At 47.1% G+C, this 26219-nt stretch overlaps 2 protein-coding genes across 2 annotated transcripts in view; one reads left to right on the top strand and one right to left on the bottom strand.

Annotated features, from left to right (window-relative positions):
• Window positions 1–1099, bottom strand: part of CPS1 (carbamoyl-phosphate synthase 1) — a 119849-nt gene extending 118750 nt beyond the window's left edge. Inside the window, exon 1 of the mRNA XM_076340592.1 lies at window positions 1050–1099. Within this exon, the coding sequence (XP_076196707.1) occupies window positions 1050–1099 (50 nt within the window). The remainder of the gene's footprint in view (window positions 1–1049) is intronic.
• On the top strand, window positions 1077–24973 carry LANCL1 (LanC like glutathione S-transferase 1). The gene is made up of 9 exons (XM_076342113.1): window positions 1077–1181; window positions 1482–1599; window positions 9138–9345; window positions 17673–17808; window positions 18707–18853; window positions 20832–21014; window positions 21439–21615; window positions 21882–21954; window positions 22854–24973. Exons 1-9 carry the CDS (start codon window positions 1098–1100, stop codon window positions 22928–22930), a joined length of 1203 nt encoding a protein of 400 aa, XP_076198228.1. The 5' UTR covers window positions 1077–1097; the 3' UTR covers window positions 22931–24973.
• The last annotated feature ends 1246 nt before the right edge of the window (window positions 24974–26219 follow it).

Here is a 26219-nt window from a genome sequence, read left to right on the forward strand (position 1 = left end):
TCACCAGGGCATCACAGCTATGTGGCATTTGGGATGAAAAGCAGGAGGACAAGTTACATTGCTCGGGGTTATGAGTCACAAGGACCTAGCCTCCAGTCACGAAGAAGACATGGCTCAGCTGGCACGGGTGAGACACAGTGGCTCTGCAGGGGACAGCAAGGGAAAGCCCCTGTCACTTGTCCAGGCCTGGCCCCAACCCGGGTGAGGAACTACTTCCGCTGGAGCGGAGCAGGATTCAACACGTTCCTTGGACTGACCCTTTGCCACCACCTGCACCAGCTGGGCATGGCACCCAGGGGGCGACAGCCCTGCAGGGCTGACCACATGGTGCCCATCCTCACAAGACCCCAAAATCCCCAAGGCCAGTTGTAAGGGGCCCCAAACCCCAGAGAGCCTGCAAGCCCCATAGGGCCAGCTGAACCAAACTGCACAGGGCCTCTAAACCCCACAGGGGCAGCCACATGAGACCCTTAAACCCCACAAAGCTCCCTAAACCCCACAAAGCCAGCTACATGGGACCCCTAAACACCACAGTGCCCCTCGACACCAAAAAGCCAGCTGCAATGGGCCCCTAAACCCCACAGGGCTCCCTAAACCCCACAGGGCCAGCCACAAGGGGCCCCTAAACCCCACACGGTCAGCTACAATGGGTCCCTAAGCCCCACAGGGCTCTCTGAGCCCCACAGGGTCAGCTGCCAGGGGACCCCAAACCCTACAGAGCTTCCTCAGCCCCCCAGAGCCAGCTGCAACGGGCCTCTAAACCCCACAGGACTCCCTAAACCCCACAGGGTCAGCAAAAAAAAAGGGCCACTAAACCCCACAGGGCCAGCTACAAGGGACCCCTAAATCCTAAAGCACTCCCTAAACCCTACAGGGTCAACCGAAAAGAGCCTCTAAACCCCACGGAGCCTGCAAGCCCCACAGAGCCAGCTGCAAGGGGCCTTTAACTCCCCCCCTCCCCCCGAGCCCCTGAAACCCCACGGTGCGGCCTGAACCGGCGCCTCAGCACGGCGGCGCAAGAGGAACAGCAGCAGCGGAGGGAATTATACCGACACCCGCTCTCTTCCGGGGCGGAGCGAAGCGGGGACGGCGGCACCATGATGGCGCAGCGGGCGCTTCCTAACCCGTATGCGGACTACGACAAGTCCTTGGCCACCGGCTACTTCGACGCCGCCGGGAGGGTGAGTGGGGTCGGGGTGAGGCGGCCGGGGCGGGAGCGGGCCCTTCCCGGGGACGGCCGCCGCGCTTCAACGCGGCGGCCGTCCCCGGGAAGGGCCCGCTCCCGCCCCGGCCGCGAAGCCAAGCTAGGCAGCCAGGAGCCCAGCCTGGTCCTGAGGTACCCAAGGGTTTCTAGCAGAGACCTGTCAGGTTAAAAACACCCGGGTCCCTGGTTGTGCACCCTCCGGGTACCTCCAGCTTACCAAGACCCCATCTGCCTGCCAGTGTTTGCTTCACGTTTGGTGGGGTTTTTTTCTCCACAGCTGACCCCCGAATTCACGCAGCGGCTGAATAACAAAATCAGGGAGCTGCTCCAGCAGATGGAGAGGGGCCTCAAGTCTGCCGACCCGCGGGACTGCACCACGTACACTGGCTGGGCAGGTAGGGTGGCCAATCGGATGGGATGGAGCAGGAGCTCTCTGGAGCAGACTTCTAGGTCAGGCCAAGGCAGACCGTGGGGTTTTTTTGGCTGTTTGAATGATCACAGTAGATCCATGTCAAGAACACTGCTTCTTCTGCATGTTTTAATCCAGTGAAACATGGGGCTCTTTCTTGGGACTCCCCAGTTTTGGAGCAGGTTTCAAGCTGCGGAGGGAAGACTGTAGTGTTGCAGGGCAGGATTCGGTCTTCTCTTGGTTAATAGTGCCAAACTTACGCAACAGAGAAAGCCAGCACCTGCTTGAGAGCAAACATGGGAGCCTTCGAAGGGACTGGCTCCAAATCTGGCCACGGTGGGGATGGTGACAAGTAAACCAGTGCTCTGTGAAGTAGGCAGGTGCGCATGGTAGGTCATTTACCTGCAAGGAGTTCTTGCATATGGCAGCGGTGAGCTTATGGCCTGAGATAATGTTCATCTTTTCTGTTTGGGCTGAGTTTTATCTTATGACATTGTCTGATTGGCAGGTTGCTCCATTCCTGTTCCCCAGGTAGTGCCCCTCCACTTAGCCAGGGCTAGTTCTGCTCCAGTACGTGCTGGAAGGAGCAGAAATGCAAACGTGAGTATAACGAAGGATGGAAGCCTTCCTCACACTAACTCTTGTGTGCAAAGCTTCCAGGAGCTTGTCTTTCTCCTGTTCTGCATTTTTAACCTGGTTTTCCTTCCTTGGGAGCATGCCCTGCCTTCCCCTCCCTATTCCTACCCACTGGAGCCAGGGAGGACTCACCTTTCTCTGCCGCCTCATCCTTGGCTACTGCTGTGTGCTTTGTCAGCTTTCCTGCCTCCTGTGCTGTGCCAGGCTCTAGGGAGGGACGCTGGGGTAGTTGCAATTAATCTCATGCTTGCTGCAAGATTTTTTGCTGCTGCTTTTTTTTTTGGCAATAAACTGTGATCCTAAATGGCAGCTTTCTACATTACAATCTGGGTGTGGCTGGCTTGCGCTTGGATGCTATGGAACTTATGCCAACAGTTTGCTTGGGAGAATGGTGTTCATTGCGTTGGTGCTAAACTAATGTTGCAGCTTGATGGCAGCAATGCCAGAAATGCCCGCTTAAAAATTTTAGCGAGGTAGACAGGCACTGAGAGCACTCTAGAGCAGTTCATAAGAAATGCTAGGATGCCAGTATTAAATTCCAGCGTGGGAGAACATTGATTTCATCAGTTGCTGCCTGGCAGCACTCTGCTGCTGCTGCTTGTGAATTTATGCATTTTTGTTCAGTGCTGACTGATTTCACCTTGTGAGACAGGTTCAGTCTTGGAGGCTGTGTGACCCTGCTCTGAGGTCCCCTCAAATGAAAAGCACTCCATACGTAAAGATGGTTTTCGGTCGTGAGGGTGCTACTTGGCATGATGGTAGAGTCTACCTCTGGCCAGAATAATTCAGGAGATAAAGCAGGAGGACAATTAGCTGATGTTAGGAGTACTCTGAAAGTCTGCGTGGAGAAGGTTAACACCTTTCCCCAGAGACCATGTTGTCTTCCTTAGGGTGGCCTTAAGGAGCTTCATGTTGGAAAGCGACTGCAGTTGTGAAACAGTGGTTGAGAGCTCTGGTAGGATTTCAGCTTGTTTTTATTTGGAAGGGAGTTTCTCAAGAGGGGTTCTTCTCTTTTCCTCCCAGGGATCTGTGTGCTCCTCATTGGGCACACAACCTTCTCGCCTTGGCTAATAGGATTAGAAAAAACCCATGGACAGATTTCCTGCAGGTCACAGCCAGCGAAGTGAAGTTTGCAGATATTACACTGTATCTTTGTCACTCTCCCTTCTTTTCTAATCCTAGTTATATTAATTTATTCAGGGCTGGTTTCCAGAGACAAAATTAATTGGGCCAAGACAGCAGCTTTTTCCTGTAATTGCTTATGTAGAAAAGGCTTGTTGAGTATCTTCTCATGTAAATCATTGCCCAGCAGTCTTGAAATCAGCCCGCACTCTTGTGGCCACTAATAAGAGAGATTTGAAATGTGTCTCTCTTAGTGCAAACTCTGCGTGAAATGTAAGATACTTGAGTGTATTACATTACACCCAGTAATACACAGCATATGCTGGCATTTTACTTTGGTGCCTGTTTCTTTCCCAACACACTTGACAGAGCTCTGTTCTCCCGGCCCGCATTTGTGCCAGGGAAGCCACGGCTTCTTGGCACATAAAGTTGGAGCAGAGGGAGGGAAGGACTTGTATTTTCAGCTCAGAGGCAGTGAAAACACACTTTGGATCAAGATTATCCAGCATAGGGCTGAATGCCCTCAAAACACATTTGAATCGGCTTGTTACAGTTTCATTCAGTTCCCCATAGAGATCAGGGGCCCGTAGGCAACACCTGGTACATGCCTGGGTATAGACCAGAGTCGGCTGTTATGTTCTGTTTTGTCTTTTAATCAGTTTAGCTAGACTGCTGTAAGAGCTTTTGTGGTCTTAATCTGTTTCACTGGTATCAAAGTGTTGACTGAGGGAAGGTAAACTGCCGTAAGCTAATTCTGAATCGGAAGCAGTTCAAATCCTGGCAGAAGTACAACTGCCTCATCCATTTTCAAATAGATTAGCGTGAGGATGCCGAAGAGTACATACACGTGTGTTGGTATTTCTCATAGTGCAAGAGGCCTTGCTCCAAGGACTACCTTGACTGGGAGCATAGATGATGGAAAAGGAATGGAAGGAGTCTGACTTCACTCCTGTCACCTCTTAACTGACTGCAGAAGCTAGGAAGCTCCCAAGTCCATCCGGTGCCTGCTGGACTGTTGTGTCCTTCCAAGATGATGAGGTGATCTGCCACCTGAAATGGTATATAAGGGAGAGATTCCCCTTCCTCCACATTATGGCAGTGCCTTTGGAATTTGTTTCCCATGCGAGCATTCGCTTCTCTAGCAATGTCATAGTCATGGCTTTCAGAGCTCGAGGGCCTCTGAAACAGACCGGTGAGTCCAGCTGGCCTGCCCCACCCACAGCTTTTGGCTGGCCTGTTGGCAAGTGGAGATGAGGAGCAGGCCTGAGTTGCCTTTTGAAAGGACTCTTCAAAGACACGCCAGATGAAAGAAAAGCCATTTAAGAATGGATAGAAATTCTGACCGTACCAGTTCAGGAAAGCTTCTGGAAAAACACCTTTCATTCACTTTAGAGCAATACCTTAGTTTTAACCTCAGAACCCAGAGAACTTGCATCTCCTTAAGAGAGTTCTGTTCAGAAAAACAGAAATCCTCAGATAATCCCTACAGAATCAGAGGCAGTGAGGCTGCATTTGATGAGAGAGAATAGAGTGCCTTGTGTTACCCACATAAACCGCATTCCTGCCAAGTGCTTGGTGGATAGTTTCTGTGAAATCTCTGTTCTTGGAGATAGTCAGTATTTGACTGGACAAGGCTCAGAGCAATGAGATGTGAATTTGAAGTTGGCCTTACTTTCAGAGGGTTGGATCAGATCACTTCCACAGATTCCTTCTAACCTAATTTGTTGTAGTATTCTGTGATGGGGTAATGGGTAGTTTTGTTTTGGGCTGGGCTGGTTTTTTTGTTTGGGGGTTTTTGGGAGGGAAAGCTTCTTTTGTAAAAAGTTTTACAAAAGAAGCTTTGTTACCCAGGTTTTAAGGCTGGAGAAGCTGAGGCATCCTGAGAAATGCCCCATGTCCCACAATGTGCTAGGAAGGCAAGCTACAAGCTGTAGTAAAATGCACCTGTGGCTCCCCAGGCAGTTCTGAACATGGGATGATACAGCCCTCCAGAGAAGATGTCTCTGTCCCATTCAGCATGGCTTTGGCATGCATTTATGAGCGCAAGATAACATCCCATGCGTCTGCACCAGAAAAGATGCTTATTATCCTTTGAGCTGGGCAGTAACGCTATGCCACCCCCTCTGTAACTTTTACCCCGTGCCTGACTCATTAAAATGACATCAGGTTTCTCACTAGAAACCATCAGGCTTCATCACTATGTGCAGAGATACGTTTCCGCTTCTTCCCTCTGTGTTTGACATCCTGCTTTGAGCGTGCCGGCTGACTTATTTCCCTGGGTTAATGCAAGATCTCTGAGCTCTTTATTACTGCAGATGGCAGGTTTGAAACTGGTCCAAATTAGGTCAAGAAATCTCCTCTTGTGGCAACCTAGTGTCCTTTGTGAAAGGACCACATTGCAGCTCAGCTCCTGGTAGACAAGGAGGCATGCTAGTGGAGCTGACACCGAGCAGTGCGTCCTCTCACTTTTATCCACTCTATTCAGTGTGAAGGGGAAGCTTTGTCCCACTGCTGCTGTTCTCCCACCAGCAGAACTGTTTGCAATGGTAGTGCAATCCAACACAAAGAACAAGTCTAAACTTGCAGGGAAGTTGAGGCACAGCTTTACTTCTCTTTGATCAACAGAATGGTCATATGGATGAGATATTCTTTCAACCTGCTGCAGTGCTTTAGCTCTTGAGCAAGAACTTTTCTGGTATCTCCAGCAATGTCTGCTCTGTTGAAAGCAATGGTTGCTAAAGTCAGGGCCATCAGCACTAGCCAACTGGTGCAGCTGTTGCAAACAATTCCATTTCTACTATGTACATTTAAGTCTCCTCCTCTGCCCCGTTCAAAAGAAATCTCTAATGCAAAGCACCCCTCTGCATCTACAATACTGCTCACTCAGGATGGCAAGAGGAGAGAGATGTTGTTTACTGTCCTACTGAAGATGTTAAATAAACAGGCTTTGTGAGACATGCAGAATTGATTTTTGCCTCCTGATTCCCTGCAGTGAGCAAGCACCTCAGGCATTAACACTCCAGTGTATTTGCTTCCTGCACACTGGAGATGGCAGTTTCAGTCATCAGAGCCCTGCTAAAGGATATGCTGTCAGTAGCACATGTGTTCACTGCAGTCCTGCACCATCAAGTGATGTCTGATGCATTCTCCATCACAGGTGGCTATGCAGCAGGTCTTACACTGCAAGGAGCAAAAAACTTTCAAGTCTGGAGAAACTACAGAGAAGAAGGTCCAACAGTAACCAATAAACAGAACAAAGGCCATACATCTTTGGCAGTAGCAGGCCACAGGCAGCCACTGCATGGCAGTTCTGCTGGAAACAATCAGGAGTCTCAGAGGTCACAAAAACAGGTCACATTTCCAACTGGGACACTGACCACAGACCTCCAGGGCACACAGAAATGGAGCGGATCCACTGCTTACATAGCCCCATTTGACTGATGATGCCATGTTTGTATAGCATTTAAAGCATGCCAAACAAACACCCAGTCAGTCAGCAAACCCTACCTGGTCAGTTGGGTTGAGGAAGGTATTATTGGAGAGGGAGTGAGGCAGAACTGTGGAATAGCTTTTGCAGAGCAACACTGCCTAGCTGAGCCAAGTTCATCGGGTGGAAACTCTCTTATCTCCAAACTGCACTGCCTCTGAAATATGCTGCCTACGTCTTGGCACACAGGTCAATATAGGATATTCCCCACACAGGTGACTGCATTTTGTATCCCTCTACATACATCTGTAAACATTGCCTCTTTATACATGGGCCTGCCCTCCTCTGCAGGTCTTCCCTACTTTTGGGCTCACAGATAGCAACAGAGCAAGCAGCGGGCTGAAGGCAGCACTGCGTTGTGCCCTTCTGATCAGCTTGGGAGTATGAATTCCTTGAGGAATGAGTTGAGAAAATTGGCTTTAGATTCAGTTTGTAAGGCCTTTGGGTTTTAAAGAAAAAGGAAAAATTAATGATTTGGGGAAGCAACTCATCCCTTCCATCCTTTAGTATAGGTCAGTGGTTTCTTGGAGTCTTTTCCAAAGATGCTTGGGCCTGGGAGGAAAGGGGACGAGAAATGTTTTAAAAGAGGAGAGGCAAAGAAGTCAGAGGAAAACAATGCTGAGACATTTACTTTCTAAGAATTCAATCCTAGCAGTGGTCTTAGCATGGTAGTTATGTACATAATTAGGGTGGTATGATGGCAGTGGGAATAGAAGCTACTTATAAAGCAAAAAGTTGTATATTAAAGCAAGTAAGTCAAAAGTGCAAGTTGTGCTCAGACAGCTATCAGGCCTATTAAATTCTAGAAGCTGTGGTAGGTCTAAATAAATCAAGGAGAGTCACTTGACATTTGCTAGCTGGAAGAGGAGGGTTCCCCTTTAAAGAAGGGCTTCATATCCACATCCTTATAGACTTGAGTGATAGCACCGTACATCTGAGCTCTTTCTGGAAATACTAACACTGAACTGCTTAGAGAGAGGACAAGGTTATTAGCTTCAGCAGGAAATGGAAATCTGCTCTTAATATACATGTGGAATTGAATTGTCTGTAGCACGAAGCTTTGGAGATTACCCATGCAAAGTGGGAAGATGATCTAAATTTAAAATTGTCCTCAGTACCATGGAAAGTAATTTTGCAGCATGCTTGCACCCCCTCACCTTACCACATCAAAATGTGCAGAGATAGGCTTAAACACAGGACCTGAGTCTTCCTAGAAACGGTTAAGCTTTTCTCAAAGTGATGTAGGCCAGTAGCTTTCTCCAGTGCAGGTCTGAGGATGCCTTCCAGATCAGAAGGATGGTTCAAATGTGGCAGACCTTTCAGACACAGACTTACCGAGGACTCCTTGGTTACCTACTAAAAGCTTCAAAAGCTGGACGAAGACAGGGCAGACAGAGGCAAAGGACAGCAATTGATGTGACTTCTCAGTAGCGGAGTTGTTTCTGTAGCTGGCCAGCCCATTGAAAACCTCCAGGGAGGACCATGCAGCCTTTTCCAGCGTTCCAGGTAGCTGTTTATGTTTCAGACAAGGGCTGATCTCATGAATGATGTCCTGCAGAGGAGCGTCGGGCAGGATGCACCAGTCCTTGGTGTAGGGCTTGGGACCTGCCCAGCAGCAGGAGATGTCCAGGGAGCTGTAACAACCTTGCTGGTGCTTTCCAGTGGGAGGGAAAAAAAAAAAAAAATAGCCAAGTAGGATGTCTTAAGGGTGCTGCTTCTCAGTGCTGATGACGTGTCACTTTTTTTAAAATCCAAACCACGCTAAGTGACCCAGCCCTTTACCTCCTGGCATGGGAAAAAATAATTGAGATAGGGTAACAACTCAGTACTGCTCTGCCACGAGTACCATCTTGCCCAAAGATGATTTTTTTTTTTTCCCCCCTCCACTGTTTAGCAACAGTCCCAGGTACAATTGGTAGATTTAGGTGGGTTTGTCTAGGTCTCATCTTTTGCTCCTCACTACTAAAATTGTATGTAACCTGTGTATCAGAAGCTGTGCTGTCCTCCAGCACCTCCTGGGTCAGACACTGCTGTTTGTCTTGACCTGCAGTCCACTAATGACCAGCATCAGGTACAAGGAGGTCACAAAGCAGGAAAAGAAGCTGTGGATGCTGCAGCTGTGGGTTATGTCCCTGGTTGTGCCCGAGAAGCCTGTCTAGAAAGCTTACGCCCTAGATGAGGGCTGAGGGCCAGGCTTTTAGTTTCATTAAAACAGCCAGGGCACATAACAGCAAGGGTAAACTTTTCTGGTGGGTGCAACCTTTATGTTCCTTTTGCAGGCATTGCTTTGCTGTATTTGCACCTGTATGATGTGTATGGAGACCCAGCCTACCTTCAGGTGGCCCACGAGTACATGAAGAAGAGCCTGAGCTGTCTGACAAGACGATCCATCACTTTCTTGTGTGGAGATGCCGGGCCCTTGGCAGTGGCTGCTGTCATCTACCACAAACTGCAGAACCAGAAGCAGTCAGAAGACTGCATCACTCGGTAAAACGCTTGGTTATGTCTTTGACCTAATGTTCCTCTTGCTCATAGAGCTAGTCTGGGCTTGTACCAGGCACTCTCTGCCAAGCCTGAATACATTTTGTTGCAGTCTTATGTGAGAGAGAATCCAGTAACTTAGCAAGGCAGTACAAACTTGTTCTGTCCTGGGGAAAGAGCTAGCTTAAGGACAAACACACTTGCCTAGCAGCCTGCAGGCTGGGGAGCAAGGATATTGTTCAGCTGGTATTGCCATCTTAAAAATAATCCCGATAAACACAGGAAGAAAAAAAAGCCAAAATTAGAAAAACCCAGAAGGTGAGGTTTGGTATTTTTTCAGAACCCTTGAATTTAGCTTTACAGCCATTTTGATGAAAAGGAGAAATGTGGCAGGATTATTAGATGAATTTTGTCACTCGTTTCCACTTGCTATTTGTTAGTTGACTTTGACTTAAACCTAAGATTGACAGCATCCCTTTCAACTGCTGAATGCAGCTGGTTATGATTCATTTATTTCTATTTCCTGCCTTTCCTCAACTGTTTTCAAATGTATTTTTGTTGGGTACTTAAGAGAAGGACAAACAAGCAGTTCTACAGTCAGATTGGCATGTGGCTGAGGAAGGAAAAAAGTTAAGGAGATGCAGTTGCAAGCTTTTCTTGCTTAAGGGAGATCAGTTTTGAGAATGTGAGAAACAGTCCTGTAAAGAGTTTCCATTTACATGTGGTCAGCACAAAACCAAGACAAAACCCCTGACACTTCAGAACAACACTGAGTGCCCTTAAACAGCCATGAGCAAGTGATGCATAATACCAATTAAAAAAGCCATGGGTGGGAATCAGAGATGTCTGTATGGTTTGGACGCCAAGTTCCCACTCCCTTAACTAAGAATAGCTTCTGGTTTATGTGGATATGGTCAGTCTGAGGACAGAACTCTTTTCTTTATTCTTGAAATAATCTGTGGTTTAAGTTTTGCTTAATACCGTGTCAAAGTGGTGAATCTCACTATGATTAATATATTTGCTAACAAAAAGGGAACTAATCTGTCAAACAGTACTGGCCAGTTGTGGTCAATGCATAAGCCCCAAGTTGTGAAAAATCCCTAGTTCATGTTTTCTTGCTGTAGCTCTCCCCTCCCCATATCCCTCCTGTTCTGCCTACAGTTTTGTGGCAGAATGGAAACTCATGATTAATTCTGCACTGCCATCTAATGGCATAATAAAGTCGGAGCCCTGGAAATTGATTTCTTCGTACATCTGAGAGGAGGAAAAAAGAAAAATGTGGCTTTCTCGAAGGAACAGTTATACTGTCCTTACTCTGCCACTGATTCCCAGAGCAGTTAGCCTGACCATGCTACCTTTAAAAAGAGAGTATTTCTTTGAGAAATAGCTCCCTTAATCAAAACTCTTCAGTGGGTTTTGAGTATGCTATTCAGTTACAGAACAGTTGCTAAGTTATGCGGTGAAGTGCATAGTGTCGGAGTTTCCCTTTGTTCAGTGTCGACGGCGGAGCGGGAGTGCGATTCTGGAGTAATGACAGATCCCAATATGAGTATGGTCATTCTCGTTTATTCATACTTATAACAAGGCTTATATAGTTATGTACTATGGACACGCGCTACCTGCAGCTTGCAGATAGGTTACAGCCTTGTGTTCACGCGCATCTATGCTCTAGCAGATTGGCCCGTTCTTTCTGATCATGCGAAATGCCTTCATGGTCTTTATCTTGTTTTTCTCCTTCCAGCTGCACATTCCTTTCTCCGTTGTTTTCTGCTTAAGTGCCTTGTCATGCCAGGTGGTACAGTGTTTGCTCATTAAAGTCAAACTCAGGAATGTCCGCTAGTGAGATTCCCATCCCCACATCTCCCCCTTTTTGTTTTACTAGAAACACTGCTGAAACCGATCTTTCAATCATTTTTCGTATACATTGCAACAAACAGGGTACACAAAACAAAATGCATATAAATACTATTACACATATCCCTCCTAGCTTGGCTAGTCCTTTTAACCAGCCACGAGGAGGAGCTGTCTGATACCCGCAAGTCTGCAAACGCAGCAGCCAGGGGGTCTTTCTCCCCGGCCACTCCCCCATCATTCACCGGAACGGGTGGGGTGGCTGGGCACGCGCTCACAACACCCTTCTCATTGGTAGCTGCAGGCTGGTCCCGCCGATCTCTGCCCCCTCCCCATCCCGGGTGTTGTTCCACTTTTGTTGTTCATCACGTGGCGAGGCTCCTTCTTCTGCCCAGGGAAGGACGGTCAAGGACACCAGCCGTCTTTGTCAGCATACCCCTGCTACTGTTTAAAACATGGGTTGCTCAGGGATACTAGATCGTGCCCCTGCTGTATCAGCCATTCCTCCACAATTCCCCCTTCTTGTTTTTGAGCAACCCAGACTTGATTAACAATTTTCATAATTGCTTTCTTCACACAGCTAAAAATTATACAAGAGCATATACTTATTACTAATATAACAATTAAAATGCGTAAGCTTTCTTTTATTAAACTTATTATCCAAGATGGCAGTTCCCCAAATATATTCTTAAGCCAGGTATCGAATAACCCCTGATCTTGTTGAATATTCTTGGCGTGGTCCTTTAACCATTGTAGCTGTTTGTGGATTGACTCCCCATGGTCAGACAGATTCATACAACACATCCCTTCAAAATCCTCACACCCATGCCCTTGTGCTAATAACAGAAAGTCAATAGCGGCTCTATACTGCAAAATCGCATGGCGCAAGCTATCCTGATCTGCAAGTAATTTTTCAATAACCTCTGTTGTCACATCAGTACAGCTGCCATTACTGAACCCGGCAAAGTCACCCTCCTTATATCCAGGCATACCTAACAAACAAGTCCTAAACGGCTCAGTTGCTGAGGCGAGGGAAAGGCAAAACGCGGGCTGCCCTGTTTTATTTGCCCAGGTTACCCACATATTTTCCCTTGGGTTAATGCGATGTATAGTTGCCAACCCTGGGATTATTAAGATTAGCCCAATTACGATCACATCTGCCCGGCTCACTGTTTTCCCTTCTAGGCGAATCGCCTTTGACATTAGATCTTCGCTGTTTCCCATCATTCTGCAAGCACGTCAAACAACTTTTTTTTTTTTTTTTTTTTTTTTTTTTTTTACATTCAATCCCACAAACAATAATCAATTTGGCGTTTTCGTGGACTGAGCTAATCCACTTATGGCTACTCTCAGCGAAAACAGGCGTATTAACTATTTCGTGTCCAGTGGTTATTAATATTCTATACAGCACTATTTCTTTCAGATAGCAGGTTTCACACCACCTTTGTGCGCGCATGCACCGGGCCCACCACTTCTTATCACAATGGTAACACTGACACAATACTCACGGTACACACCGTAGGCACTCTAAACAACTTATCTTATTTCTTTTTTTCTCTTTTTTTTTTCTTTTTTTCTCTTTTTTCTCTTTTTTTTCTTTTTTTCTCTTTTTTCTTTTTCTTTTTCTTTTTTTTTTCCCCTCTTTTTTCTTTTTTTTTTTTTTTTTTTTAAACCGCCGTTTTTGGAAAGCTCATTGCATGAGCTAAGTTCTGCGGTTACGGGTCCTCTGATTCTCTTTGTCCTGATGATAACGCAGGCTTCACAGATCTGCTGGGCACCCAGACCGGTCCATTACCTCCTTAATGGCGGTTTGTAGTGTGGCAGCCATCACTTCAGTCTGTTTCTTAATTTGAGCACGCTCCATTCTCATGAGCATGTCCTCTACTCCTGCGCCTTTTGGCAGGGTGGCTAATATATTTTTTGTGGCACTGTTAGCGTTATCGAAAGCTAAAATTTGAAACATTTGCTGTTTGCTATCCTCCCCCAAATCTGGATGATCCCTTACCGCCCCCCACAGGCGATCGACAAAATGACTATACACTTCAGTGGCACCTTGCTGTACAGAACTAAGGGATGGAGCGGACGAACCGGGTAAGGCTAAAAAGGCGTCTAGTGCCAGTCTGGCAGACAACTGCAACAAAGCAATAGGAAAGACCAACTGAGCATTAATATCGTTAAACCTTCCCATCCCCGTTATCATTTCCGCGGTAATCCCATAGAGGGGATCCCCCTGCGTTTGATGCCGTGCCGCAGCACCCGCCGCCCGCCGTGACCACTCCGACCCCCACAACAAATATGCGTAGGTGACAATAAAAGCCTCATAAGGTTTTGGCAGTCAGCAGGGCACATCGGGTCAGCCGAAAAGATCCAGATTACAATTTGACGTGAAGCTTCTGATTTTATCCCATACTGGGACACAGTGTTTTTTGCTTGCTGTAGGATTTTCCAATCATGAGGCACCCACTTATTGCCGTTATTCTCTTGCAGCACAGGAAAAGCACTCGCCCCCAAGCTGGATGCCGCTTGCCACTGCCCGTCCAGCATAGCGTCTCTAGCCACTTCGCTCCAGCGTCTGGGCTGAACCGTCGCTGGTGGTCCAGAGAGGCAAGGGGGTAGGGATTCCCCTGATGCCCCGGACAGGTGCTCCATTCCTCCCCTCTGGGCTGTAATTGTTAAGTCCTGTAACTGTTGCACTACCTTCTTCAGGAGCTCATTAGTCTCAGCCATACTCTGTGCTTTGCTGTCACCCTGTGGTGGAGTAGACGCACCTGAAGAGACTCCTAGAGGCGGGGCTGTTGGCCAGGGAGGGGTTAACGGAACTAGCCGCTCCTCCTCCCCGGGTCGTCCCTCTTCCGCGACCGCCTCAGGTGAAAGAGGGGCCCCGTTACCGCTAGTTTCTGCATCTTTGCAGTCCGTAAGCGGAGGGTAGGTTTCATGCAGTTCAGAAGCGCCGTCACCCCCCAGAACACTATACTTGGCTTCCAAGGCAGTTCGTTTGGGGGTACCCGACATGCCTCGGACTGCAGACGGCCCAAAGAACCGAAACAGTCCAGATGTTGTATTCTTCGGTCTATCAGGCAAGGGTTCTGGGGCTAGCATTTGAGTGGCTGCACAAGCCACCTTTCTTTCAGCTTTCATGGCTTTTAAAGTCTCTGACACAGACCTCCATAGTTCCCGCACTGTTTTAATCTCCTTCTTTGACTTTTCGTCCCCCGTGATAGTCTGCTCCCACATAGTATTGCCAACCTCTCGCCACTCAAGGTCGGAAAAAATAGTTTGACTGTCCTTAAAATGTCCCCAACGTTGTCCTAATTTAATCAACGTACATAATTGCTTTACCGTTGTCTCAATCCCTCTCTTTGAGAGGATGCTTGCGAGCAACGCCGCTGCCGCCTCTATTTCCATGATAGCGGTCGCTCACTGGGAGGCAGTTGGCCAGACTACTCCATTATCTTATCCCCCTCCGATCATCGGGATAGTACAACTCCCAGCCGCTATTCTCCCACTCCCCTTCTCTCGCTGCTCTTACCGCAGTCTCGAAGAGGCGCGCCGAACCATCCTCTGCTACCAGATGTCGGAGTTTCCCTTTGTTCAGTGTCGACGGCGGAGCGGGAGTGCGATTCCGGAGTAATGACAGATCCCAATATGAGTATGGTCATTCTCGTTTATTCATACTTATAACAAGGCTTATATAGTTATGTACTATGGACACGCGCTACCTGCAGCTTGCAGATAGGTTACAGCCTTGTGTTCACGCGCATCTATGCTCTAGCAGATTGGCCCGTTCTTTCTGATCATGCGAAATGCCTTCATGGTCTTTATCTTGTTTTTCTCCTTCCAGCTGCACATTCCTTTCTCCGTTGTTTTCTGCTTAAGTGCCTTGTCATGCCAGGTGGTACAGTGTTTGCTCATTAAAGTCAAACTCAGGAATGTCCGCTAGTGAGATTCCCATTCCCACACATAGAAAGTGCACTTGTATTACAGCTGCGGAGAAGGAGGGCCTTTCTCCGTTTTGTTCTGTCTTTTAAAGCACCTCATCTTTACAGAGCCTGAGGAGAGAATCCATCAGCCAGGTTTTACCTGCAGTGGAAGAGACAGAAGCTTGCTTTTTCTTAGCTCCTTGCTCTTGCCTAAATGAGTTCATGACCAACAAATGTGCTTTTATGGTCTGGAGAGACTAACGTTTCAGCAGCCCATTTTCCAAGAGCCTGTGAAAACGTGAGCCGTGTTCCAGGAGCCTTCTTTTCCCTGCCATCTCCCACCAATTCAGAAGGTCAAAGGTTTGCTTTTAGAGCCAGTGGCATACAAAAATTCCATCTTGCTCTACAGCTGCCTCGCTTTCCCTCTGTCCAGAAACTATTGATTTTTGATGGTTGAGGTAATAGGCTGATATGTGAGCAGGAGTGGCTCTTCCCTTCAGGGACCTCGATTTACCCCCTCGCACCTGAGAAATGCATTCTGCATGCAATCAGTCCACCAGCATCCCAGTGATCTCTTGCTGCACACATGCCACGCAGCCCTGCCCCACATTTCAAAAACAACAGAAACCACTGGCAGGCTTCCTCCCCTGATTATCCTGGCTGGGAAAGCAGCTAGAGGTATAAGCAATAATGAATAAGGAGCAAGAATAGTAGCTCCAGCTGCTCCAGATTTCCCCATGAAAAGATTTCGCATCCAGATCTCAGAAAATCCCTACCATGGGTATTACTGTTTATCCACCCATCCTTCTATTGCACCTGACGTTTCCCTGACATCTCAGAGCTGAACAACATCACCAGCCAGCATCTCTTCTGGCTAGCCTGCTGCTGGGCAGAGTCCATCTGTTGAAACACTGTTTTCCTCCTTGGAAACCCTCCTCTTCATCTGCCTTCCTTGGACTTAGGGACAGGGGACGTGAGGAGGCAGCAGGGCTTTCCTTTCAGCCCACACAGCTGAGAGAGGGACCCCTGCTTACTCCTAGTCTTGGATGTAAAGTCTTTCTCTTGGGTTTAATCTGCGAGAAATCTCCCCCATGGAGCAATGCACACCTCAAGTGGTACATGAGGAGAGAGGGCCAATCCACCTTGAGACACTGCTCTCTCCTTTCTCCTTCAATATCCCTGCTCACTTTGAGTCCAGTGCCAAGGGAAAATTTCCTGCCATGGGGAGTCACAGCCCAGCATCCTCTCTCTCCTCCGAGGGTATTCTGGACATTTGGTTGCTTCTTTGCAACACATTGTTCTGCCCAGGGGCAAAGGCTGCCAGGGCGCCTTTTCTGCTCCTTGCGCTGCTGTGACAGGGAAGCCCTGCACACACCCAGCTCTCCTGGCTGGTTTCTTAGTCCTCTCCCTGTTGCAGCCACAGCAGGAAGCAGCTGAGGGAACAGCCGTGAAACCACTTATGCTGGTATTTTAAAAGTGACGGCATTTTTCAGATTGCTGTCTCAGGGGTTAACAGAAAAATAAAGCCAAACCCAGTCACATCCCTGTCTGCTGCTCTGACAGGGAAGAATATCTAGCCTTGTTGGAAGTGTGATGAGAGGCAAAATAAAGGAAAAATTGCATCGAGAGTGAATTGGGCTATAAAGCACCAGTGTGAAGAGCTGTCCGTCTCTGTTAGCACTACAGGAGTATCACCAACTTGGCAACATGATAATAGAAAAATGGCAAAGAAAATATCTGACTCCAGCAGATGTCTCGCTCTGCACTTGTGGGCTAAAGCCTGGTGCCGACCAGGCAGTCCTCAATGTGGGGTTGCACCACATACAGCCCACAGCACTCACACTCTGCTGAGGTGTCCCCACTATTGCTCAACTCTCCCTAGAGAAGATTTCTTACGTGTGCTGCAGAGGCTTGATTTTAAACAACGTTTCCAGCTGCTTCTCCCCACCTCTCACCTAGATTTTTAGCTTATGGAGGCACCTCTTTCTCCACTGACAGTGTAGCCCTGGCCACTTGTGGGCATGGAGAGAAAGGGGCTTTTCTGTCAGGACTTCTGAGAATAACGGGTGAGATTTTTCCACATACCATCAGCACTAGTTTGACTTTCTAGAATTCCTTGGGCAGCCAAATTAAACACATACCAGTTTAGTTTGAAAATACTAATTTTTGGCAGAGGGTCTGCCTTGCCAACAGCATCACAGGGAAGTAATGGTGGGCAGCCTTTCCTGAGCAGTCAGCAACTTTATGCTGACTGTTTCCTATAGCCCAGGTTTCCCCATAAGTAGCTTTCCCAGCGCTGGTGCTCTAAGAAACAAGCATGTAGTACAACTGCATTGTAAAGAGCTGAGCAGACTAAAGCAATAACCCAAACAAAAAGCAGAGGGGAAAGACGGACTCCGCACCTTGCATAGCTGGAAGGCTGAGACCCAGAGACTGGCCTGACATCTCCCAGGGCATGGGCAGCATGAAGGAACAAACCACGTTTTTGAGCTCTAGTCTTACTGCTTGGTTACATGGCTTTGTGTGTCCTCTAATCTCTCCCATGTGAATTTTTCTTTGTAGTTTGCTCCATCTACACAAGCTTGACCCACGAGTGCCAGATGAACTGTTGTATGGGCGCATGGGCTATCTCTATGCACTGATATTTGTGAACAAGCACTTCGGAGAGGAAAAGATACCTCAAAGTCACATTCAGCAGGTACTGTGGCTTCTGCTGATTTGTTAGCTGCCTCTTCCCACGCAGCTCATCTTTGGGCAGGTAAAAATCAACACTAGATGTAGAGAACTCTGGCAACAAGGGAGAAACCACATCATGGTATCCCTGCTGCCCTTCTTCCAAAGGGGCAAAGCACCACACACCCCCCGCCATCCATATAAATCCATAGGCAGTACTGAATTGGCATACATTTCACTCCCTCACCAACACTCTTCCCTTTGCTTGGGCAGAAAAACAACTGTTTTGTTCTGTACCAGGATACTCACTGTGCTGTGTCCAAGGCAGCAGCATTTCTCTCACCTGCATCTGTGTCCTGGTTTCGGCTGGGATAGAGTTAATTTTCTTCCTAGTAGCTGGTACAGTGCTGTGTTTTGGATTTATTATGAGAGTAATGTTGATAACACACTGATGTTTTAGTTGTTGCTAAGTAGTGCTTACACTAGTCAAGGACTTCTCAGCTTCTCATGCCCTGCCAGAGAGAAGCTGGGAGGGGGCACAGCCAGGACAGCTGACCCAAACTGGCCAAAAGGGTATTCCATACCATGTGATGTCATGCTCAGTATATAAACTGGGGGGAGTTAGTTGGGGGGTGGCGATCACTGCTCAGGAACTGGCTGGGCATCGGTCAGCAGGTGGTGAGCAATTGCATTGTGCATCATTTATTTTGTATATTCTTTTATCATTATTGTTGTTATTATTATTATTATTTTCCCTTCCTGTTCTGTCCTATTAAACTGTCTTTATCTCAACCCACGAATTTTACTTTTTTTTTTTTCCGATTCTCTCCCTGATCCCACTGTGGGGGAGTTAGTGAGCGAGCGGCTGTGTGGTGTTTAGCTGCCTGCCGGGTTAAACCACAACAATCTGTTCCCATCCACAGGTCTGTGAAGCCGTTGTAGCCTCAGGAGAGAGCTTGGCCAAAAGGAGGAACTTTACAGCAAAGAGCCCACTGATGTATGAGTGGTACCAGGAGTACTATGTAGGGGCAGCCCATGGTTTGGCTGGGATTTACTACTATCTCATGCAGGTAAGAGGCACTGGAGGGGAATGGCCTTTAGCAGCTGTTTCATGTTTCTTTGAACAAGGAGGAGCATTTGAATTGGCTCTTGGTGATGTCAGACTAGGCAAGATCCCTTGTCTGATGGACTTTCTCCTGGGTTTGATCACGCATCCCTACTTCTAACTGTTTTCTCTAAATCTGTGAGATTGAATTTCCCACTTCCATGGTGATCGGTAGGGAAATGTGGCCTGCATTATACCAGCATTTTCACGTAATGAAGCCCTGTAGGTCAGCTGGGTCTGAGCTTCCTCCTCTTGTGTTAATTGCTTATAAAGTATTCCCATTTGTTGGTATCTGTGGGTTTCCTGTATTTTTTGATGTAGTTACTTGGAGCAATCTCAGATCATTGCAGAATGAGAATCTCTGTAAGAAAAGCATGGCGAAAGAGATTGTGTTCGTAGTAGGAAAGTGGAAAATGCCTTTCTTTCCAAATCAGGGCCTGTATCTAAATGTTAAAGAAGAGGGACTTTTTACTTTCATAAAGTAGCTGAATTCTACATGCGTGAAGTAGGCAGGGCAAGACAAGAGGCTCTTTGCTTTGATGCTGTCTTTCTCACAATTTTGCACAACTCGCTGGAGCTCTGGGAATCTTCGCTTCCCTGGCTCTGAAATGAGGGTGATAATTCCCCTATGTGGGTCACTTTGTGCATAAATTTACAGTGCTTAAGCTCTTAGAAAAATAACAGCAATAAATAACATTGCATTTTCAAAGCATTAAGGGCACCTGAGCAACACAAATTATGTAAACATAGCAAGGTTCATAGAAATAGGTGATATCTTTTATTAGACCCAACCCTCACAGCAGGTGGGAAAAAAGCCATCAGGTTTCAAGTATTTGAGCTTCCCTTCAGCAGCCTCAAAGTTCAAGCCCATACACAGGATAAGCGGAGTTCCTGTGAACATAACCCTCTTACGTGACTCAGAGAGGAAGGGGTGGTTGGTGTTTTTTAAGCAGAAGGAGATTTGGCAAGAGGAGGATGCGAAGTGATTATTGCCCAGGAGTACAGAACGGCTAGCTGGGAACAGGGAAGACAGCAGTGTGCTGTGAGCCCAAATTTGCACCGAGTCCCTGAGCTTGTTCCCAGGCTGATGTTTTAAAGAATTTTAAGTGTAAGTTTCCCATAAAATACTGCATGGGCTTCATGCTTCTCTGCCGTATGAAGTACAAGGAGCCTGGATCAGCCAAGCATGATGCACAAAAAGCCTTGGGGGAAGCAAACAAGGGAAATATGGGGAGGAGAACATTGGACTTTTATCTCTAATGGTTTTACAGCACAAGTATTGATTTTTAATTTTCAAGTTATCAACCTGGGAACAGTGTGATCCTTAGATGAGAGTGCTCATTGCAGTCTGCCGTGGGAAGTCAGAACTGCACAGATTTCATGTGGGGCAGTGTCATTGGAAGAGGACGCTGAAGCCACTCCTTTGCTTCCATCTGAGGTCAGCGGTGAAGTCACCCCCTTGCAATTACCCAGAAACATTTGTGAAAATGCAGCATCACAGCCCTCCATCTGGGCTAGCCCAGCAGCTCAGAGCTGAGATGCTCTAGGTGCTAGGGATCATTCCTGGTATTCATCCTTAATACTGTTTTTATACAGTTTATCTCTTTACTCCAACTCTGGGTACCTGAAACTATTCCTACTCATCTTCAGGAAAAGAAGCAGCAAGCCCTCTTGCTTAGAGGGCCAGGTGACACGCTAGGGGCAGCCTTTGTTTCGGAGGATGCAAGGGTATGACTGGAAATAAGTCCCTACCGAAGGGCAGAGCAGTCTGGGGCCAAGTGGGTATTTGTGAAAGCCTGGACCAAAGAAATAACTTGATTTACAAGGAGCAAGAGGGAACGTGGCCATAATTGGCTTTGTTTCTGCTTTTCAGGCAGATCTTGGGCCTCTTAGGAAGAGACAGAATGGTAATTCTCCCTGATTTAACACTTTCTCTCTCTTAGCCTGGCCTTGGAGTGAGCCAAGTAAAGCTGCACAACACAGTCAAACCCAGCGTGGACTACGTCTGCCAGCTGAAGTTCCCATCTGGCAATTACCCTCCATGCATCAATGACACCAGAGACCTACTCGTCCACTGGTGCCATGGGGCACCAGGTGTTATCTACATGCTTGTCCAGGCCTACAAGGTACCAGAAATCTTGCAAAGACCCTGTGGGGACCCCTAAATGTGGAACTTCATCATGGAGAAGACTCTGTTGAGACCCCCCCTGCCTGAGAGTAGGATGGCTTGTTACAATGAAATCACCCCACAGGGACCACTGACTGAAACGGAAATTAGTCTTTTAAAAAATTATTTCTGAAAATATCCATCAGCTGTGTGGGGTGTCCTGTTGCAGGTGACCGATGGTGACAACTAGTTGTGTGCGAAGTAATGGTCATACAGCCCCATTCATCGTATCAAAAACCTCCCTTAAAGTAGACAGCAAAGTCACAGCATTAAGACTTCAGTAGGAGAGAAACTAATTAACCCAAGCCTCCCCACTGACACAGGGATGCTCTTTGTGTGGAGGAAATTGCCTCGGCAAGAGGGAATATTTCTTGTCTCTGCAGGTCTTTGGGGAACAGCAGTACCTAAATGATGCCCTGCAGTGTGCTGAAGTGATCTGGCAGCATGGGTTACTGAAGAAAGGCTACGGGCTGTGTCACGGGACAGCTGGCAATGCTTATGGCTTCCTAGCACTGTACAACCTCACTCAGAACATGAAATACCTGTACAGGGCCTGCAAGGTGAGAGCCTGTGTAAGGAAGGGAGAGGGGATTATTCACTTCTGCCTTTTACGTCACCACCTTTGCCTTTGAAACCTAATTTCTAGTGTGGCAGAGATGGAGCTAGATCTGACCAGCTCCACCAGAATAGTCCTTCAGCAGCACAGTACAGAAGGAATATCCTGCAGAAGCCTTGCTCTGCAAGGGATAGTGAGGATGAGGGTGATATTTTTTTTTAAGATCCGTCTTTAACAAGATTTGAACACTTTTTGTTCCTCTTTTTTCAGTTTGCAGAGTGGTGTTTAAGCTATGGTCAACATGGGTGCCGGACTCCAGACACGCCATTCTCTCTCTTTGAAGGTAACCTCCATCTCTATGCTTGTGTTTTGCTCCTGGATCTGAGCCAGTCCAGCACCAAGGAAAACCAAATACATGCTCCATTGAAGTCTTTGCAAAACTCAGTGTAGAGGATGGGAAGGAAATTGCATTCACTGTTTTTACCCTTTCCCAGAAGAAGTCTTCTTGTAGTACAGGCTAATGTCTTAGCTGGAGCATCTTGTCCTCTTGGGCCTCCCACACAAATTCTGCACACAGGTCCCAAGGGGAATTCTTCAATGGGTACAGGCCAAAGTCCACCTTATGGTAATTTGTAGCCTGGCTTCTCAGACAGTCTCTTTTCTGTCTATTTTTAAGGATTAAAGTCCTTCATGGGCTTTCCAGCTCCATTCCAAAGGTGAGTGAGGAACAAATGAGGCTGCTTTTGGCAGCTTTGTTGGCTCCTATGGCACCTTGTGGCTCCTGCTAATGGCTCCCCCCAAATCTGCCATCAGCAGGTATTGCTGAAAGAGCCGGTTCCTCAGCTAACGTAAATCTCCCTAGCTTTGCTGCAGGCCAAGGAACAAGGGCAGTTACATCAGTGAGGACCTGAGGCAGCAATGTCACAGGGTCCAAAGTTTTCCAAAGATACTCAGATTGTTAAACCTGTGGACAGGTAAAACAGAAGGGAGGAAGCTGGAGAGGGAAGACCCATCATGTTTTCCCAGGTGCTTTTCAACATTTGATTAACTTCAAAATGCTTTCCCCACTGAAGTTTCTAAGTTGCTTGGGAAACCTGGGTTCAGACCTTGGAAATTATTTAGGTCCTTCTGAAAACATTTTCCTTTCTTCTGTCTTCATGACTCGTTCACCCCCTGGATAATCGATAAAATGGGTGCCCAAAGGGAATCCCTCTGAAGCACATTGTGTTTTCTTATCCTCAGGAATGGCTGGAACGATTTACTTTCTTGCTGACCTGCTGGTGCCAACCAAGGCTAAGTTCCCCGCATTTGAACTCTAAATCTGAGCTTGGCAGTTTCCAGCCTGAATCCTTCCGCACTTGGAAAAGCAGTTCGAAGCTGCTTTCTCCTTCGTCCAAACTCATCATTGTTCACCTAACTGAACGTAAATCCATCCTCCTGAGGGCATGCTGAGTTCTCTAATATTTCTGGTCATCTCATTGCATTGTTTCAATTTAAAAGACAGAATGCCGATTTTACTGGGGTCTCTTAAAAATGCAGGGCTGCAGGTGGGAGCAGGGAGAAAATGTACAGTATTTTGTTGGCTATAGACTTTTACTATTTTCTGTATCCCATTTCCTGGGAGAAAGTTTTCTATTGAATGTAACTTTGGCCATTTAATTTTTTTTTTTTTTGTGCTGACAAATAGTTGCAGGAATTTAGTTGCCTTTGGAAGACAAAAGATGAAAAACTGAGACTACTGCCCTGCAAGTTGCTTTTAAGTGTTTTCTTTCTGAGCACCCAGGCAGTAGGCAGTTCAGTAGCTGGGCTGCTCCACATGAAGCAAATGTGATGGACTGTGGAGTCTTTATATATGGTTTTTTAATGTCAGATTGCAAGTGGCACAGCTGGAACTGTCATGCCAAAGCCTTGTCCTGAATTTCCACCTATCTGCTTTAAAGGCAAAGGCTATGTATAGCTCTTTTGTGCATTTTTTCTAGTGACTGACAATAATCCACTAGCTTTTGTGCTTATTTGCCATCTTAGCTAAACCTTGCAAAAGTCCATTGATCATCTAATGGAAAACTCCAATCTAAAAATGAGCTAAGCATGCTTGCTGGTGTGGTCTCTTCTGTTCAGCTCTGAAAGTTTATTTTGCAGTTTTTATTTAAAATTGCGTATGAATATTATAGGTGTTAGGTAGTGCTAGGCCCACCAGCAGCAGCATGGGAAAAGAAATGTATTCCACTGAGTTCTGTCAGTGTTTAACCTATTACCTGTATAGATGTTGTTTACGTGCTTTGTTTTATAAGCTTTCCTGAACCTGGATAAATGAGTCGCTTGTTTGACTTGTTACTGCTTGTTGTAGGTTTGATATGCAACCACACATTTCCAACTGGAAAATCTGCCCTACGTTAAATAGCTTTTACCTGTCAAGCAGACCAGATACTTGCAAGGGGTAAATCTGCTTTTCCGTCCTTAGCTGATGCTACACTAATTTGCAGCAATTATGGTCCCAACGCTGTAAACCACTTTCTTAGCACTGAGCATGAGCTAAACACTGAGCACAGTGAAAGTTACTGATGCAGCCGTACCACTTTGTGCTGTTTGAGGGCAGCTCCCCAGCCTGCACCAGAGCAGACGTGGGTTTTGATCTTTTAAGGGCCCACCTGCTGAGTGCCTCAGGCCACCTAAGAGCAGGCGAGCAGCTGCAGGGCAGCGTGGGCAACCTCCAAGCCAGTGCACTCCTGCAGCAGCGATAGTGAAGCAGGAGGACCAAACCTGGCACACTAACACAGCTAGCTCACATGTGCCTGAACGCAAGGCAGCCTAGCCACAGCCAGCATAGGCAGACCCTCAAGAGCCTCCTGGATGGGCTGCCCCAGCAGAGAGAGTAGAAACCATTCCTGGAAGGCTGCCTGTTTCCTCAAAGCCCAGCCATCACATGTTTCTGGAAGTTCATCAAAAGACAGCCTGAAGCACAGAGAAGTTCATCTGCTTTGGGCTGGGCATCCCTGTCAGAAGCCTCAAGCTCATGCAGACTCAGTGGTGGTCATCCCCTATCATTCACAGGGCCTAAACAACACAGAGAGGTGACTGGAAAGGAGGAAGCATAGCCTTGAGAGCAGGATTTGGCTAATCAAACAGTATATGAGGCCTGCTGTAAGTTACCTCTCAGCTTGGCTGGTGTGATGGCAGTGTAGGGGTACTGCTCTAAGCCTGGGTTTCTCCTGGGCACTGCTTCTGCAAAGGAGATGGTTCGTGCAGCCTGGTGTCATGGCAGCATCACATCTCAGGGTTCGTACACTGATCAGGGAAGCGTCAGGGCCTGGTGTACAACTGCTTAATGGAGCACTGTTTAATAAAAATACTGAAACAAACAAGCTTTGGATTATTTTTACCCCTGGCTTTGTGACCAGGATTCATGTCTGAAGAGATCAAGATATGCCACGACAGCCGCTCTCGTAGCTCCTGGAGGCTCATTGGCCTCCCTCCCACGCACCCTGAATGTTAAGAGTATTTCATGTTTTTCCCCATCTCCAATCCATCGAGGCCAGTCCTGTGCTTTCCCTCACAGGCTGTGCTTTTCTCTCAGGACATCGTTTTGCAGCACTGTCTCTGTCCAAGGCTGCGTCCTCCCTACTGTGGCTTCCATTGGAGACCACAGTCCTGCAGGTTAGTCTTAATTGCATCAAAACAGGCCTGTGTGCAGTGCTGGCCACCAGAAAGAGGATGTGGATCCTCCCAAAAAAGCACCCTCCTGCCCAGTGGAAGGAGGAACAGGCTGCCTCAGGGAAACTGTGACTGTCCAGCACCAGAGGCTTTAAGATCAGACTATCAGGAATGGTATGGGTAAAGGTGATCCTGCCCTCCAGCACAAGCATAAATTAAGTTGCTTGAGGTCCTGTACAGCCTGGTTTTCTACAATTTCCATTTCTGTTAAGGTTTGTGGTAATGCTCTTCAGGGAGGGGGTCCAGCAATCAGGATGGGAAAGAAGCATCTCACATTTTCCAGTACATTTTCATTAATCACCACCCCCTTTTTTTTTTTATATATATACACACACACACACACACACACAGAGATATCATTCCTTTCGTCTGTGGGCCATCCCTCTAAAATGTTCGGTGAGTTCATTTAGTCCATGACTTCGGGCTCCATCTGTCATAATAATCTTTCAGGGCAGGAAAAATGGAGATGGTATGTGGTGTTGGATTGTTTCATGTTGAAGTCAGTTCTGGTACCATCATCACTGTGCTTTGCTTGGTTTCACTGAAGTTATTCTTCATTAGTCTGGGTGATTCTTATTGTAATAACATTAGTATGGCATATAATATTATTAGTATTATTAGTATATCTGTGTATTATTAGTATAACTATTATAACTATAATAATAGTTGGGAATAGATGGGAAAGAAGCACTCCTTTCTCGTATAGGAGTGTGGTGCTGCCCACTTCCACCCATCTTCATGCCAAGCAGAGGGAGCGGGAGCAAGATGAAGCCTGAAAACACACAACTGCTCCTGCTCCAACAGTGTACCTGAGAGCAACTTTATCAGAAGAGTAGACATTTAACACTTAGTTCTTGGCGATGGTTATGTTTGTCCATGGTGGTGTTCTGTTTAAAA

The sequence above is a fragment of the Aptenodytes patagonicus genome, chromosome 6, assembly GCF_965638725.1.
Source record: "Aptenodytes patagonicus chromosome 6, bAptPat1.pri.cur, whole genome shotgun sequence".
Lineage (NCBI taxonomy): Eukaryota > Metazoa > Chordata > Aves > Sphenisciformes > Spheniscidae > Aptenodytes > Aptenodytes patagonicus.

Bases quoted from the DNA above. Each gene is read 5' to 3' on its own strand.
- LANCL1 (XM_076342113.1), top strand. From the start codon at position 1,098: ATGATGGCGCAGCGGGCGCTTCCTAACCCGTATGCGGACTACGACAAG. The intron at 21,616-21,881 runs GTGAGAGCCTGT...CTCTTTTTTCAG, and splicing joins ACCTGTACAGGGCCTGCAAG to TTTGCAGAGTGGTGTTTAAG. The intron at 21,955-22,853 runs GTAACCTCCATC...TCTTATCCTCAG, and splicing joins GCCATTCTCTCTCTTTGAAG to GAATGGCTGGAACGATTTAC.